This window comes from Euleptes europaea, chromosome 18 (genome assembly GCF_029931775.1).
Source record: "Euleptes europaea isolate rEulEur1 chromosome 18, rEulEur1.hap1, whole genome shotgun sequence".
In the NCBI taxonomy this organism is placed as follows: Eukaryota; Metazoa; Chordata; class Lepidosauria; order Squamata; family Sphaerodactylidae; genus Euleptes; species Euleptes europaea.
In genome coordinates this window covers 17,568,790-17,586,031 of record NC_079329.1, presented here as the reverse complement: position 1 = coordinate 17,586,031, position 17,242 = coordinate 17,568,790, and the positions used below count along the sequence as shown (strand labels likewise).

At 46.3% G+C, this 17,242-nt stretch overlaps 1 protein-coding gene across 1 annotated transcript in view; it reads right to left on the bottom strand.

Moving 5' to 3' along the window:
* Nucleotides 1-17,242, bottom strand: part of LOC130490582 (soluble scavenger receptor cysteine-rich domain-containing protein SSC5D-like) — a 48,588-nt gene that overhangs the window by 28,457 nt on the left and 2,889 nt on the right. The window contains exons 4-9 of the mRNA XM_056864402.1: nucleotides 14,689-15,000; nucleotides 13,245-13,448; nucleotides 11,382-11,696; nucleotides 10,469-10,549; nucleotides 9,053-9,937; nucleotides 7,687-8,052 (exon numbers count right to left, since the gene is read on the bottom strand). Of these exons, the coding sequence (XP_056720380.1) occupies nucleotides 7,687-8,052; nucleotides 9,053-9,937; nucleotides 10,469-10,549; nucleotides 11,382-11,696; nucleotides 13,245-13,448; nucleotides 14,689-15,000 (2,163 nt within the window). The remainder of the gene's footprint in view (nucleotides 1-7,686; nucleotides 8,053-9,052; nucleotides 9,938-10,468; nucleotides 10,550-11,381; nucleotides 11,697-13,244; nucleotides 13,449-14,688; nucleotides 15,001-17,242) is intronic.

Here is a 17,242-nt window from a genome sequence, read left to right as displayed (position 1 = left end):
TTTGGGATAGGGCTGCTAACCTCCTGGTACTAGCTGGAGATCTCCTACTATTACAACTGATCTCCAGCCAACAGAGGAGGAAGAGGAGGAGGAGAATTTTTTTATATGCCTACTTTCTCTACCACTTAAGGGAGACTCGAACCAGCTTACAATCACCTTCCCTTCCGCTCCCCACAACAGACACCCTGTGAGGTAGGTGGGGCTGAGAGAGCTCTAACAGAGCTGTAACTTGCCCAAGGTCAGCCAGCTGGCTCTGTGTGTAGGAGTGGGGAAACAAATCCAGTTCACCAGATTAGCCTCTGCCACTCATGTGGAGGAGTGGGGAATCAAACCCGGTTCTCCAGATCAGCGTCCACCACTCCAAACCACCACTCTTAACCACTACACCACGCTGGCTCTCAGTTCACCGGGAGAAGATGGCCATTTTGGCAATTGGATTCTATGACATTGAAGTCCCTCCCCTCCCCAAACCCTGCCCTCCTCAGACTCCACCCCAAAAACCTCCCGCCAGTGGCAAAGAGGGACCTGGCAACCCTACTTTGGGAAGAACCATTAAGAGAAACCAAGAGACAATGGCAAAGCAGTGTATGAGGGGGTGCTGAAACGGAGTTGGCCAGGGGAAATGGCATAGCTTATGGGTTGGATCCAGATAGATTTTTCACGGTCTCACCCAACTTCTCTTCCTACTGCTACCCCCTTCCACATTTATTAATTTATGGGCCTTTTATCCCGCCCTCATCCCCAGCCAAGCCAGGCTCAGGGCGGCTACCAACAAGTATTATCACATAATACAATAAAAGCATTACTTCACCCAATATTTATTTCCCTAAGTATTTATAGCCCACTTTGCTCACAAAAGGAGTCAAAGCCACTTGCAACAGGAAAAAACCATACATAAATAAACCAGTGCACAGCTTACAAACAAAGCAAAATAAGTGCCTCTCAAGATAGTACTGGACTCCTTCACTGGCTTGTGTGAAGACATAGGCTGTGAAGCAGATGCTAAGAGCCAAAGGGCCAGTCACCCTTAAACTCTCGCCCTTCAGCTCCCACCTCTGGCCATGCCCAGCTTTATAATTTACCTGAGTCAGTCCTCAGGAAAGGTGTTACAAAGCTGGCCAAGTTGTCCCTGTTGTCACTGCTTCCCTCCTTTCCTTGCTCCCCAGCATAGCTTTTTTTGCATGGTCAAAGGGAACCCCTCCTCTCCTTTCCACCAATGTAACAACTTTGATCCAACCTTTCTTGTTAATGTGATGGCCAAATAGGGAGTTCTAGAAATGAGGACTAGGAGCTTGAATTCAGTGTTGGCCGCCCACCGCTTTCTGCATCAAGCCAGCGTGGTGTAGTGGTCAAGAGCGGCAGACTCTAATCTGGAGAACGGGGTTCGATTCCCCACTCCTCCACATAAAGCCTGCTGGGTGACCTTGGCCCAGTCACAGCTCTCTCCAAACTCTCTCAGCTCCACCTACCTCACAAGGTATCTGTTGTGGGGAGAGGAGATGGTGATTGTAAGCTGGTTTGATTCTCCTAAAATGGTAGAGAAAGTTGGCATAAAAAAATCAACTCTTCTTCTTCGTCATCTTCTTCTAACCCACATTTTTACACTCTCCATGCAGCTGTCCCTTGAGCATCCCTCACCTCTCTTCCACCGTATTAGATTCATTGCTTCCCTGATCAGTGAATTTACCGATAAGCCAGTAGAGTTCCTGACTAAGAGGATCCTGATGGGTGAAACTCCACACTTTTCGCTCCCAACTGCCCGATTCTGTGCCATTGCAATTAAAATTCACAAAAACAGAATGGAAAAAATTACTAAACCGGGCTATACTTTTAAAAATATTAAGTTGTTAAGTTAATCTTGTGATTTGTTTTAATATCCTACATTTTAACATCATTAGTTGAGAGTGAGAGAGTTACCATCATTAGTCCTTTATCTAATTTTGTGATTGATACTATTTTTACAGTTTTATTAAGTCAGATAATTTTATGTATTAACCTTTGGCTGGTCGAACAGACCATATCAATAAATAAACGTATACACCTCTCTTCCACACCCTTTCTCTGATTGTCTCCTTCAGGAGAGAACATAAGAACATAAGAAAGGCCCTGCTGGATCAGACCCAGGCCCATCAAGTCCAGCAGTCGGTTCACACAGTGGCCAACCAGGTGCCTTTAGGAAGCCACCAACAAGACGACTGCAGCAGCATTATCCTGCCTGTGTTCCACCGCACCCAAAATAATAGGCATGCTCCTCTGATACTAGAGAGAATGGGTATGCAGCATGACTAGTATCCATTCTAACTAATAGCCATGAATACCCCTCTCCTCTATGAATATGTCCACTCCCCTCTTAAAGCCCTCCAAGCTGGCAGTGATACGTTCAGGACAACAAGGGGGAAAGAAACGCAGGAGAGGCCTTCGGAAGAACATGGCAGATTCTCCCGCAGCAGCAGCGCCTGCACGTGCCCTTGCGGCGTGCAATGTGCCACAACATGCGCCTCTGGTCCCCTCAAGGCCGAGACAGGTGGCAGGATTAGTTGCTGATGAGTCATTGCATAACGGGGTCAGGTGTGAGGCCCCAGTGGAGACACCAGCGCATTGGAAGAGTCAGCTCTGCCCTTATGAGGACCTTTGGAGGCACCTGGGCTGCCACTCCCAAGCCATGACGGAGTGAATTAGCACCTCTCTTCTCCCCACACCCTACCCCCACCCCTGGGCAGCAGCTGCACCTGCCACGCCTCTCATTCTCTAATCGCTGTGCTAAATATAATGCAGCTGGCTGAGTCCTCAGTGTGGGGTCAATGGGATGTGTTCAGGCCCCACGCAATACCTTGACCCACGGCTCCGCTTTGCATTGCCAACCTAGATGGGAAATGGCAAACGCGTTCGGAGCTGGAACCAGGAGGAACGATGCGGCCTTATCAATGCTAGATAGTTAAACATCTCTGTTTCCTTAATTATATCTAACACAGCAACCTTGTTAGTATTATGATTGAAAACTGAGAATTTTTTTTACCTACCTAGATTGGGTGAGGTTGCATCATTCCTCCAAATCTGCTGCAGAAATTTAGCATCTTAAAGATTTTTTTAAAAAAATCTTATTATTCTAGCACAAACTTTTTATGGACTCAAGTCCTCTTTGCAAGATGCATGAAGAAAAAGAGTTGGTTTTTATATGCCGACTTTCTCTACCACTTAAGGAAGAATCAAACCAGTTTACAATCACCTTCCCTTCCCCACAACAGACACCTTGTGAGGTAGGTGGGGCTGATAGAGTTCAGAGAACTGTGACCAGCCCAAGGTCACCCAGCAGGCTTCCTGTGGAAGAGTGGGGAAACCAACCTGGTTCATCAGATTAGCATGGACCGCTCATGTGGAGGAGTGGATAATCAAACCCAGTTCTCCAGATTAGTCTACTGCTATTAACCACTGCTCTTAGCCCCTACACCATACTGTGGATCTTAACTAGACAAGAATTTATGTACGTGGTTACTAGATAGATAGCGAGATAGCTAGATAGCTAGATAGACAGACAGACAGACAGACAATAAAAAATGTAAATAACAGACTTAAGGGGTCATGAAATGCAGGAGTATAAAGTAAGATGAAAATATGTAAAGTTTTTATTTAGTCAGCAAAACTGCAGAGGCCGTTCACAATAGCAGAAACACGTGATAATGTCCTTTCCTTAGTTTTGTGAAACTGGTTAGCTTCAGCTGTAAGGGGTCAAGAATCCCAAATCTTTGTGAAGCCCTTGAGACATTCTCATGCAACATTTTCAAGCAGGGGTCTTTCTTTGTAGCTCTTTTGTGACTTTTTGATCAGTATGTCCTAGTTTGAGTGAAATGTTTTCACATGGGTTGTCAGATTTTCATGTATTTTCCCAACCTTCCTGCTCTGAGACCAACCCGTAACAGAAAAAAGGAGTGAGGGTACTGCAGAGCTTTTTTGTTTGTCCCCCCTCCAATCAATTTGAACTCAATAACTCCCTTTTTCTGATGCAGCATTGCTGATTGGTCATACAGTGGTTTCATTTCACTCGATAGCAGAACAAAATGGAATGGAACCATTATCTGCAAGAATTTGGTTAAGAAAATCTGTATGTCAAACATTAGCAAAACGGTTATGCAGAGCATGAGTATTGTTTTTTTAAAGGAGAAATGTTGGCTTGGATCCAGTCAGCTTTACGCTTCCACCTGGCCCAATTCTCTGCCTTACTGTAGCCCGCTATTCCACATGGCTTTTGTCAAGGCAGGCCCTTTGATCCCTAATTTAGCCATTTTGGTGCACAAAGAAGACCCCCTCCTCTCTTTTTCACGAGCAGTAAAGTTAATTGGATTTAACCTTAGGCCCTGGGAATCTCAGTCCTGGATATCAGCAGGTAAGGGTTGACACAGAATGATATGGATAGACGTTAGGGTTGCCAACCTCCAGGTAATTGGCAGCACGAGGACTCAGTAATACAAACCAATGGGCAAAACGAAAGCATGTGTTTTATACAGGCATTAACATCATGCCATACACATAAATAATACAAAAAAAATAATCAACGTCATAAACCAAATCAATGATCAAGCAAAACTATAATATGGAAACATCCACTTATAAGGGCAACCGCCTTTGAAACACGCTATCCAGTATGCAAAACTCAGTTCAAAAATGTCCCGCCCGCGAGTGTCGGGAGAAATCCCACCCGGGAGTATCGGGTAAACTTAAAGTCCGAGACGGTGATCCGGTGGATCCAAGTCGGGTCCGAGGTAGAAAAGAAAGGTAATGAGGAGAACGTGTGGCTAGTCTTGCGTCCACGTTTCGGAGGGCTTTTTCAGCTCGAAAAGCAATAATAAAACAAATGCAGCAAATGAGCACATATTGTGTAAAACGTCAAGTTGTCAAAAAGACCGTCATGCTGTGAAATTGATAAAAACATACATTGCATCCAGTAAAATATTATACATATCTAGACATTCATACAACATTATCAAGTCGGGCATTCGCTTACCTAGAATTCATGCTCATGGGGATATTCCAAGTTGAGTGATGGAGCTATCAGCCTTGAATTCTGCTGATCTATTTTTAAAACTGTCTAAACCAGCATTCATCAGTTGTTGACATTACCATTCTTGATTATTTGCATAGCTCCATTGATGTACATGGTTAGGGTTGCCAGCTTCGGGTTGGGAAATACCTGGAGAATTTTGGGGTGGAGCCTGAGGAGGGTGGGGTTTGGGGAGGGGAGGGACTTCAATGCCATAGAGTCCAATTGCCAAAGCGGCCATTTTCTCCAGGGGAACTGAGCTCTGTCGCCTGGAACATAAGAACATACGAAAAGCCAAGCTGGATCAGACCATCATGTCCAGCAGTCTGTTCACACAGTGGCCAACCAGGTGCCTCTAGGAAGCCCACCAAAAAGATGATGGCAGTAGCATCCTGCCTGTGTTCCACAGCACCTAATATAAAAGGTATGCTCCTCTGTAACTAGAGAGAATAGGTATGCATCTTGACTAGTATGCATTTTGACTAGTAGCCATGGATAGCCCTATCCTCCATAAAAATGTCCACTCTCCTCTCAAAGTCAGTTGTAATAGCAGGAGATCTCCAGCTACCTCCTTGAAGCTGGCAGCCCTATACATGGTGCTTTATGGAAAGAAACAGCTCCTTGATGCTAGGAGTATATACACTCCAACACCATGCAAACCTTCAGCCCTGAAATCAGTGTGCAGCTCTGGCAAACCTGGGCTCAAAGCGAGCCTTTGCATTCACTTTGTTATTATGATTCAATCTTCATTTCCACTGAGGTCATTGGGGGTGGGGGAATCCAACAAATGTTAATGGACCGTCAGGGCAATCCTATGCAGCTCAGCCTAAATGCATGGGCTGAGACTGGAATAACCCTGTGCAGGAGTGCATGGTGTATTGCATCTATTCTTATTAGCAAGATGAATGGCATCATTGATACTAATTTCAGCTTTTATTATGATCAACTTCCTGCAGACAAAAATTCAGATACTAGGACTATCGAATCTCTGGAAAAGAAAATTGATAGATGAATTTCTGAAGAAATTGAAATCTTATTATAATTATGCCAAACTGAAATCATAATTTAGTAAAGCAGGATAAATTTATCATACTTCTTTGACTTGAATAGTAGTTGGATGTAACAGACTAAGTGATTATAATAAATAGACTAGTAAGGGAAATAGAGACGACATAGAGTAAAGCATAGATAAATCTGAAATATAAGTAAGACAATAAAATATAGTGTTCTACATAAATTAGGGAAACAATTGAATATAAGTTTGGTTTTATGAGTCCATAGGGGGAAATATCAGCAATGGTCCTAGTATAGATTATTAATTTAATAAATCTTTATTTAAACATAAACAGAATGTATTAGAAGACAATATATATCTACTGATGAAGTCTGAATATGCTGTATGTATGAGTTAGTACGTGTGTTTTGATTTTATGTAATATATAAATTTTCAATAATTCAGATACTAGTAACATTTATGGCATTTTCTCGGCTAAAAATCATCCTGCTAACTAGAGGATTCAGCGACAGCTTACACTGTTGTCCTAATCCTGTTCAGGAGTAGGTTTCATTGATCAAAGAGACTGCGGGGATGAGGATTTTTAGCTGTGGGAGGATTAGTTTGGCCGCACGGCTTGGGTTGCATGTGTCCATGACGTTGGGATGCCACCTGGTGGCCAGTTGAGGAAATTGGTTTCCTGACTATAAAGCCGCCGGGGTCGTGTTCAACTGAGCTCACCAGAACTCGTCATCAAGCCAGATGTTATAAAATAAAAAGAATCAGATTTTTTCCATGTCATGACTTTGTAAATGTAAATGTTTATTGATACGGCACCTGCCAGACAAGGTCATGACTTTGTCATGCCAGCATACGGTGGGATCCTCCGGCAGTCAAAGGAGAATCAGGTTTCCATAGCGGACAAACAGGAGTGCTGGTTGAAAGGAGGTCTAGGATCCACAGTCAGATTCAGATAAAGATTCAGATTTATTGATACAGCATTAGCCAGTAAAAACACATGTATCATTTATACAAAAGGTTAAAAAAAATAGCAGTTCAACCAAAAAACATTCCTAATTAAAATTTCCAAATAATTTATAATAGACTAAAATTGACCAAATTATGATTTATCTAATGGCAACTGCCCAACATTAGGGGTCGGACTTTACATGCTATTGCACAAAATTTGACTACCGTACCTGTTTTGCCATCTGAGCATTCCCTTCCCAGAGGAGGCTCTTAATTCTCCCTTCATCTGAGCTGACTGCGATTTGGCTAAGCAGGGGAATGAGTAGCTTCCAATGAGCTTCCTCGTAGAAGGAGCACCTGAGCAAAACATGCTCTATAGACTCCAATTCCCCCGACTTACAAGGGCACACCCATTCTGTTTTTGGAAGCTTCTTAAATCTGCCTTGTAAAATTGCCGAAAGTAAGATGGAGCATCTCGCTAGTGTAAAAGCTCTCCTTTGCTTGTTCAGCTCAATGAATGATAGATATTCTGCTGGTGCTTGAATATATCTATTTCTGACAGGAGCAAAAAAAAGCTGGAGAATCCGTAAGCTGATCCACAGTCTGTATGGTACGAGGGGCAACTTCCTTGCCGTACAGGAAGCGCTGTTTCATTTTAAGGGTGGCGGGGTTTGCATCTCACCCTTACCCTGCCTACAGGGAGATGAGGAGAGTGATGCTGGAACCGGCTGCGTCAGGGCAGGCAGTGCCCCAACCAGTCGGTGCACAGACACAGCCAGCTCAGCCAAACTTCGGGCCACGGCCTCCAGCTGAGAACCCTGTTGCCTGATGGCTGTGGAGAGGGAGCCCAGTTCCCCACGAAGACTGTCCATTGCGTGGACCTCTTTCCCCAGGGTATCAGCCCAACAGCCGCAGTCTTGCTCCTCTTTCCTTGTTTCCTGCCTAACAGAGCAGCCAGGAGACATTTTGTTGAGCTGACCAGAGGGGCTGACTGGCTCAGGGGATGGTTTGCTTGTCCCCGGTGCCTTGGTCTGACCGGTTGTGGAGACAGCCTCTGTAGGATACAAAAAAAGAGAGATGATGATTGGATTGTTCCTCTGACATACCCATAGCAGCTCAAAAGGAATAGCTCCATGAAGAGAGATTATTATTATGCCACCATGTGGCCATCTGATCTACAGAAGCCCCACATGACATAGGTATATAGCCAAAAACCCTACAGAAGCATCGCTTAGGCTGGCCTTGGGTATGGCCAAAGGGGGGGGCAAGGGGGGGAGGAGGAGGAGGAGGAGGAAGAGGAGGAAGAAGAGGAGGAGGAGGAGGAAGAGGAAGAGGAGGAGGAAGAGGAAGAGGAAGAGGAAGAGGAAGAGGAAGAGGAAGAGGAAGAGGAAGAGGAAGAAGAAGAAGAAGAAGAAGAAGAAGAAGAAGAAGAAGAAGAAGAAGAAGAAGAAGAAGAAGAAGAAGAAGAAGAAGAAGAAACCGGCTTACAATTGCCTTCTCTTCGTCTCCCCACAACAGACACCATGAGTAGTCTGTTAGTTGGGGCTGAGTTTAGAGAGAACTGTGACTAGCCCAAGGTCACCCAGCAGGCTTTATGTGGAGGAGTGGGGAAATCAACCTGGTTGTCCAGATTAGAGTCCACCGCTCCTAACCACTACACTATCTCAGGTAGTCTCCTGTGCAAGCATTAGGTCATTACTGACTCATGGAGTGATGTCACATCACGACGTTTACTAGGCAGACTATGTTTACGGGGTGGTTTGCCGCTGCCTTCCCCAGTGGTCTACCCTTTACCCCCAGCAAGCTAATGAAAAATTCATCTGTGAGAACAAATAGGCCAGGGAAGGGTTTGGACCAAAGAGGCAACAACGAGTCCCCTTCTGAAGGTCTTTGCTGCACCGCCGCCAGGTTAAGGCCTGGGGCAAGTGCCACAGTAGAGCTGCTGGTTCCTTTTTCACTACGAAAGCTACGGGAGGGGGGAAAGTGGCTTGTGATGTTTTTCATTAAAAAAAGGTCTTCATGGGATATGCAAGGGCTGCGTCTCTGGAACTTACCTGGCCCTCTTTCCGTGACTCCTGAGCTCAAGTCTTTCTCGGATGGACCGTCTGTGTCCAATATGTGCTGAACTGGACTTCTGGACAATACATCAGTCACACCAGAAACATCTGCTCCATCCCATGAGCTCGAGGTATTGGGAACAATGGAGTCTGGGGCTTCAGGGCTGATGTCTTCCCTGTCGTTCGTAGGTTGTATGTTCTGTGTGGCAGTTGGCATTTCCATCTCCCTTGTAGCCTCCAAGCTCTCTGAGGACGGGAACAGTCCCATCCCTCCATGAACGGCTGACTCAGTTCCTCTCTCAGATTCCCCAACCCACATGGCAGAGGCTGGCTGATTGACAGAGAAGGGGTTGGTGGGTTCCTTTGTGATTGGTGGCACCCCAGGGATGTCATCCCACTGGACCTGAGTCACAGTCTCCATGGCGTCTTTGAAGTCTTGTGTGACTGGAAGAAGTTCTATCCTTGAAGCGCTGGTTGGCTCGGTTTCTCTCTCAGATTCTACAACCCATATGGCTGAGGTGGACTCAGTTTTAGTGGAGAGGCTACTTGGTTCTGCTTTTTGCGTCACTGGAGGTTCTCTGGACATGTTGTCCCACTGGATGGAAGGCTCAGTCTCCATGGCAGCCTTGAGACTTTGTCTGAGTGTGACCGTTCCTGAAGGATTTGGTGGCTCAGTTTCTCTCTCAGACTCCCAAACCCACAAGACGGAGGCTGGCGGAGTTTCAGCAGAGGGGTTGGTGGGTTCCTGTGTGACCGGCGGCACCCCAGGGATGTCATCCCACTGGACCTGAGTCACCGTCTCCATTGTGTCTGTGAGGTCTTGCGTGACCGGAAGAAGTTCTATTCCTGAAAAGCTGGTTGGCCCGGTTTCTCTCTCAGATTCTACAACCCAAATGGCGGAGGCTGGATGGGTTTCATCAGAGGAGCTACTTGGTTCTGCTTTTTGTGTGACTGGAGGTTTTCTGGATAAGTTGTCCCATTGGACGGAAGGCTCAGTCTCCACTGTAGCCTTTAGGCCTTGTTTGAGTATGACTGTTCCTGGAGGGCTTGGTAGCTCAGTTTCTCTCTCAGATTCCAGATCCCAAATGGCTGAAAGTGGCTGAGACTCGACAGAGGGGTCAGCGGGTTCTAGTCCACCAATGTGTGTGGGTGACCTTGTCTTCGGGGGGCTGGTTGACTCTATGTCATGGACATCTTGTAGAACCTGTTCTCCAGGGATTGTCTCCTGTATGTTCCAGGGACGTGTTGGCCCTTCCTTCTCCACTTCAACCTCCATCTCATGTGTGGGTGGCGGGAATAGCTCATCATGATGCCATGGGCCAGGAAATTCCATCTCCCAGGCAGGAGGTAAATCCTGTGTAGGAGCCTCAGCCATATCCAAAATATTTTGCAGCCCTGACTCATCTGCAGGACTTGGCACCTGTGTGGTGGGAATCAATTCAGCTACATTTGAATCCGTGGCAGGTTCTGGCAAAGACAGGGGCTTCCAGGTGCCTGAAAAACACCAAAGACACATCAGTGCTGAGTTAACAGGAAACAACTGTGCCAAGAAACACTCGAAGAAGAGCAGCTCTAAAGAACATTTGCACAGGGCAGAGCAGTGCAGAAATTGAGTTTTATTTTATTTTTTTAAGTGTACAGCAAGTTAAGGTTATTATTCTAAATATTTATTATATTATGTTTTTGTGCTGGTGTTTTATTGCACTGTTGTTACTCGGCACTGGCTGGGAAAGGTCGAGATAGAAATAAAATAAAATACAAGCATACCTTGCTTTACTGCACTTCACTTTATTGTGCTTTTCAGATATTGTGTTTTTAAGCAAGTCTATCAGTGCCATTTTTCCAACAGCACCAGGCCTACAGTTGGGGGCAGCTACAATTTTACATCAGTGCTGGTCTTCCTTTGTTACTGTCCTTCAAGGCACCACAGCAGCCTCCATGCTATAATAACTGAGCACCACTTGTCTGTTTTATCTTACTTTGACATTTTATGGGGCTGATGAATTGCCTTTTACTTCCATATTGTGATTTTATTGTATTTTATGGTTAGGGTTGCCAACCTCCAGGTACTAGCTGGAGATCTCCTGCTATTACAACAGATCTCCAGCCCACAGAGATCAGTTCCCCTGGAGAAAATGGCCGCTTTGGCAATTGGACTCTATGGCATTGGAGTCCCTCCCCTCCACAAACCCCGCCCTCCTCTAGCTCCACCCCCAAAACCTGCCACCTGTGGCGAAGAGGGACCTGGCAACCCTACGTACATGCCTGGAACCAAGCAACCACGCTCACTGAATACGACTGGATAGGAAATGAGTAGCTCCCCCACCTATGCAGATGACAGAAGCGTCCTCGTGATGGTTGCAGTTATGCTGCCCCCAGGGCTGGGATTGGCAGTGCTGCAGAGTGGACTCTTTCCCGGTACAGTTGACATCATCTAACCAGATGGGTCCAGATCCCGGTCCGTATCGTGCGTTTCCGGGACTGAGAAGAGGGGCCCCGCAGCCCAGCTCACGGCACACCACCGTCGCATCCAACAGGTCCCAGCCATCGTCGCACACAGTACCCCAGGAGTCTTTATGCAGAACCTCCACCCGTCCAGCACAGGATCCGGAGCCCCCCACTAGCCGCACCTGCCACTGTCCTGCAATACAGGGAGTGGGAAAGGGAAATGGTTAGATGTTTCAAAGCCTTCCATCCTTTGGAGGTTGGTAAATTGTATACCCAGCATGCTGGGGGTAAAGGGAAGATGACTGGGGAAGGCAATGGCAAACCACTCCGTAAACAAAGTCTGCCTAGGAAACGTTGGGATGAGACGTCACCCCGTGGGTCAGGAATGACCCGGTGCTTGCACAGGGTACCTTTACCTTTTTTTTAATGAACTGAAGGTTCTGCATACACTAGGACCAAATATAGCCTGGCCCACTTTAAAAGTGGGAATTTACTCCCCTCTTGACATGATGGACCTGAAAGCTCTCATTTGGATCATACGTCTTTTCTCCCCGAAAATGCTGAATAAAACGTTACCTGAATGGCATTATGTGTAATTTATTTTTCGGCTTTTCTTTTTTCCTTATAGTTTGGACGTTTGTGACAAAAGGATAGTGATTGGGAGGTTGTTGAAGCTGGAGAAGTGCTATACGTATGACTGCTTCAAATGCGGAAATCCAGCCCAGCTCCATGGTTCTCTAATCTGGATTCCAGACTATAAATATAGCCAGCTAAGAAGATAGAATTTCAAGCTTGCCATTAACATTTCAGCTCTCAACCTGCCTGTTCCCCCAGAGAGGAGGGAAAATAAAGGTGGTTTCTGATTTGCATCTATACATATTTATTTAAATGCATGGAATCTATATAGTAACGAGCTACACCAAAAATTGGCTAGAAGGGAGCCAACAAAAAATCATCATCGTCGCTATTATTATAATGCTCTAATTACTCAGCTCTGATCACAGGCAGCTTGGTGGAATGGATTAAACCATAGTTGATGAAACCATGTGCATTATCTTGTACTCTCTTGACTTTTCTGACAATATATGTCACTTTTCAAGAATTGCAACTTTGGGAAGCGAAACGGAAACATTCGACAGTTGTTTCTGGCTGAAACTCCAGACTCAGGGCAGAGAATTCAGCAGGGTTCCAGCATTGTACCAATACCAGATCAAGGAGTTGGGCAGAGAGACAGCCATTACACCAAGCAATGGAAAGGGCAGAAAGGAGACCCTGGGAAGGTCACTAATCTTCTGTCTCAGTAATAGGGAAGTAATAAAACAGCAGTAGATAAAGAAACCTTGCTAGTCAGCAATATCACAAGATCTACAAAAATACCCCAAATGTTCCAGTAACAGGCTTTTTGCAAAGGTTAGCACAATTAACCACAAGATGACAAGGCTAGCCTGATCTCATCAGATCTCAGAAGCTAAGCAGGGTTGGCCCTGGTTAGTATTTGGATGGGAGACCTTCAAGGAATACCAGGATTGTGACATGGAGGCAGGCAATGACAAACCACCTCTGAACGTCCCTTGCCATGAAAGCCTGTCGGGGTCGCCATAAGTCAGCTGTGACTTGACGGCAAAGAAGAAGCTATCATCATCATCACCATCGACTGTCATGTTTACAACAAGAAAGAGCACCTGAGCAAGTGTCTGGGGATACATAATGAAGGCATCCACTTGTGCTTCACTCTACTCACCAGCTAGTATCGCCTCAGAATGTCCTTCTGTCGAGCTCTTTCTTATATGCCATGATGCTTCATGAGCTACAGATCCTGCCTGATCCCTTGATGGCCGAGTAGGACGTGGAGATCTCCTGTGGGTTATAGGTTGGGGCCTCTGGGGTGCCAAGGTCCTTGCGAGTGTGGCCAGGTGTTCTTCCACCATGGTGAGGGGCATCTCATCTGTAGGAAGATGTATCATGTGACAGGAGAGCCACACCTAACTAAGAAAGCAGGAGCTATATAATAATTTAGAATATATGTAGTTCTGGTGTAAAACTAATTGTATCACCTTTCCAAAAGCTGGATATACAAAGGTCATGGCTACAGTACTATTAGTGTTATACCACTATATGGGTTTTGCATAAAGAATCATCGGATTTGAGGTACAGTGAAGTGTCAAGGCTAGGGTTGCCAGGTTCCTCTTCGCCACCGGTGGGACTTTTTGGGGCAGAGCCTGAGGAGGGTGGGGTTTGGGGAGGGGAGGGACTTCAATGCCATAGAGTCCAATTTCCAAAGCGGCCTTTTTCTCCAGGTGAACTGATCTCTATTGGCTGGAGATCAGTTGTAATAGCAAGAGGTCTCCAGCTAGTACCTGGAGCGTTGGCAACCCTAGTTGAGGCCTAGTGAATTTATGTGAGCCAAATGAAACCTGAGCTGGTAGAATGTAGCATTTCAGACTGTAGATGTGGAGCGTGATTTCAGAATACTCTTCCGTGTAAAAAAATCCACACAGGTTTTCTTTTTGTTTTTGCTTCAGTCCTAGCATACCAGGGACACTGGTTTTAGCCTAGCCCTATCACTGTTTTGCTTGGTTTCTACTTGAAAGGAACTTTATTGAAAATATTAAAGATGTGAACCCTTGCCTGCAGTTGGAAGCGACACATTCTACCATCTCAGTACTCTTAACATTTTATTTCATTTCTTCAGCTGCATGCGTAGGGCAGGCTTGAGCATTCTCTTGTAGACCCTTCTTGCCCCTTACAAAATTATAATTCTCACAATTCCTTGGGAAGCACATAAGACTATTCAACCAGGTGAAGTCTATAGTGTGTAGGGTAGCCAGCTCTGGGTTGGGAAATACCTGGAGATTTTGGGGGTGGACCCTGGGGAAGGGCGTAGTTTGGAGAGGGGAGGAACCTCCGCAGGATATAATGCCATACAGTTAGAGTTGCCCGCTCCGGGTTGAGGAATACCTGGAGATTTTTGGGGTGGAGCCTGAGAAGGGCAGGGTTTGGGGAGGGGAGGGACTTCAATGGGGTATAATGCCTTCCAATGTGGCCATTTTCTCCAGAGGAACTGATACCTGTCAGCTGGAGATCAACTGTAATAGCGGGAGATCTCCAGGTGCCACCCGGAAGTTGGCGACCCTAATAGTGTGGAGATCTACCTAAATATGCAACCCCTGTGAGGCCAATCTCACCTGAACACACAGCCCCAGCAGCTTCATTGTGTCGGCAGTTGTGCGTCCCCCATGGGCTGGCGAGGCACTCGGTCAGCGTTGACTCTCCACCGTCACACTGCACATCATCCAACCAGATGACGTTCCCCACGCCAAAAATGGCTCCCCCTGGAGCTGCCAGGGCCTCGCCGCAGCCCAGCTCGCGGCAGACGACAGCGACATCTGGAAGCCCCCACATGTCGTCGCATACAGTCCCCCACTGCCCCTGGTGGAACACCTCCACCCGGCCAGAGCAGTGATTTCTGCCACCCATGAGGCGCAGGGCAGGAGTCCCTGTAACAAGGAAGAGCAAAGGAGTTAAATGCAGGCTATAGCAACCAAAGGTCATTTTCTTATTTTTGCTGTATAAGTCTTGTGAAGCAATCTCAAGGGGTGGGATCCAGCTGTCGTTTCCACTCAATCTTGTCCAGTTCTCCTCTTTAATATAGCCCCCTCACACATAGCTTTTTTTCTGTGGAGACCCCATGATTTCCAACATGGCCTTTTATGTGGTGACAGGGGACCCCCTCTTCCTTTTTTCACCAGAAAAAAAGTTGCATGGATCCAACCCAAGGAATAGAAATAATTGCTCTGACAGACACCTTAATGCGGTACGCCTGGTCAACGTCTTCGCAGTTCTACAACACATTGTAAGATAGGGGAGAGTAGTATGGTTGCCAGCATAGTGCAGTGGTTAACAGCACCAGACTCTAATCTGGAGAACCGGGTTCAATTCCCCACTCCTCCACATGAAACCTGCTGGGTGACCTTGGGCTAGTCACAGTTATCCCAGGAGGGAAGGCAATTGTAAGCCAGTTTGAGACCCCTTAAAGGCAGAAAATAGTGAAGATTTGAAACGACTACTGCTGAAAGTTAAAAGAGAAAGTGCCAAAGCAGGACTACAGCTGAACATCAAGAAAACAAAAGTAATGACTACAGGGGAATTACACAACTTTAAGGTTGACAATGAGGAAACTGAAATTGTTCAAGACTTTCTATTCCTTGGCTCCACCATCAACCAAAAGGGAAACTGCAGCCAAGAAATCAGAAGGCGACTGAGACTGGGAAGGGCAGCCATGAAGGAGCTAGAAAATATTTTGAAGTGTAAGGATGTGTCACTGGCCACCAAGACTAGATTAATTCATGCCATCGTATTCCCTATTACTATGTATGGGTGTGAAAGCTGGACTGTGAAGAAAGCTGATAGGAAGAAAATAGATTCCTTTGAAATGTGGTGTTGGAGGAGAATGTTACGGATTCCGTGGACTGCCAAAAAAAACAAATCAGTGGGTTATAGATCAAATCAAGCCTGAACTGACCCTAGAAGCTAAAATGACTTAACTGAGGCTTTCGTATTTTGGTCACGTCATGAGACGACAAGAGTCACTGGAAAAGACAGTCATGCTAGGAAAATTTGAAGGCATCAGGAAAAGAGGAAGACCCAACAAGAGATGGACGGACTCAATAAAGGAAGCCACAGCCTTCAGTTTGCAAGATCTGAGCAAGGCTGTCAAAGATAGGACATTTTGGAGGACTTTCATTCATAGGTCGCCATGAGTCGGAAGCGACTTGATTGCAGTTAACACACACACACACAAAAAGGCAGAGACAATCAAGGTATAAAAGCAACTCTCCTTCTTCTTCTTCTTTATACATTCTGTGTCTTTAACAAGCAGTCCGAGCCCCTCCAAATCACAAGCTTCTCCTGCTGAATTTTGCTGTATCTAGCTATTGTTAAAGGGACAGGAGAGGCATCACTAAGGAGGTGCAACCCTATCTGAGCCTCCCCTTCCACCACTCAACCCAAACCACAGAATGCCATTATCAAAAGAGACAAAATCAACTTCAACAAGGTCCCTACCACATAGATCCAGACACCCTGAAAAGTGTTTGGTGAGTTGTCTCCTTGCAACAAGTGCCATTTTTACCGCACAGAACCTGTGCAGAAAAGCTTCCTCTGGGGTGGCTCTTCCAAGTCAACGCCAATCAAGAGAGTCGGTCAGAGAGGGCCCTGTCCGATGAGAGAACTGTCTGGGCTCAGCATAGCACTTCTACCCCAGTGTAGGGTTACCAACCTCCAGGTGGGACCTGCAGTTCTCCAGGAACCACAACTGATCTCCAGGCTACAGAGGTCAGTGCCCCTCAAGGAAATGGCATTGAAGGGTAAATGCTATGCTGTACCCACTCCTGGTTGGAGATGGGGGGGATAAGAGCCTAGAGAGGGTGGTGTTTGGGGAAGGGAGGGTCCTCAGTTGGGCATAATACCATACAACCCACCCTCCAAATCAGCCATTTTTTCCAGGGGAACTGATCTCTGCAGCCTGGATATCAGCTGTAATCCCAGGAGCTCTCCAGGCCCTGCCTGGAGGTTAGCAACCCAACGTCACATCTCCACTGTGCTCCCTGTCTTCTCCAAACTCTGCCCTCCTAAGGCACCTCCCCAAAATTTCCCCCAAGCCGGAACTGGAGGCTCAACCCCATGTCCTTTAACACAACTCTAGAGATGGATTTTTTGCAGGTGAACCAGGGAAGTCGT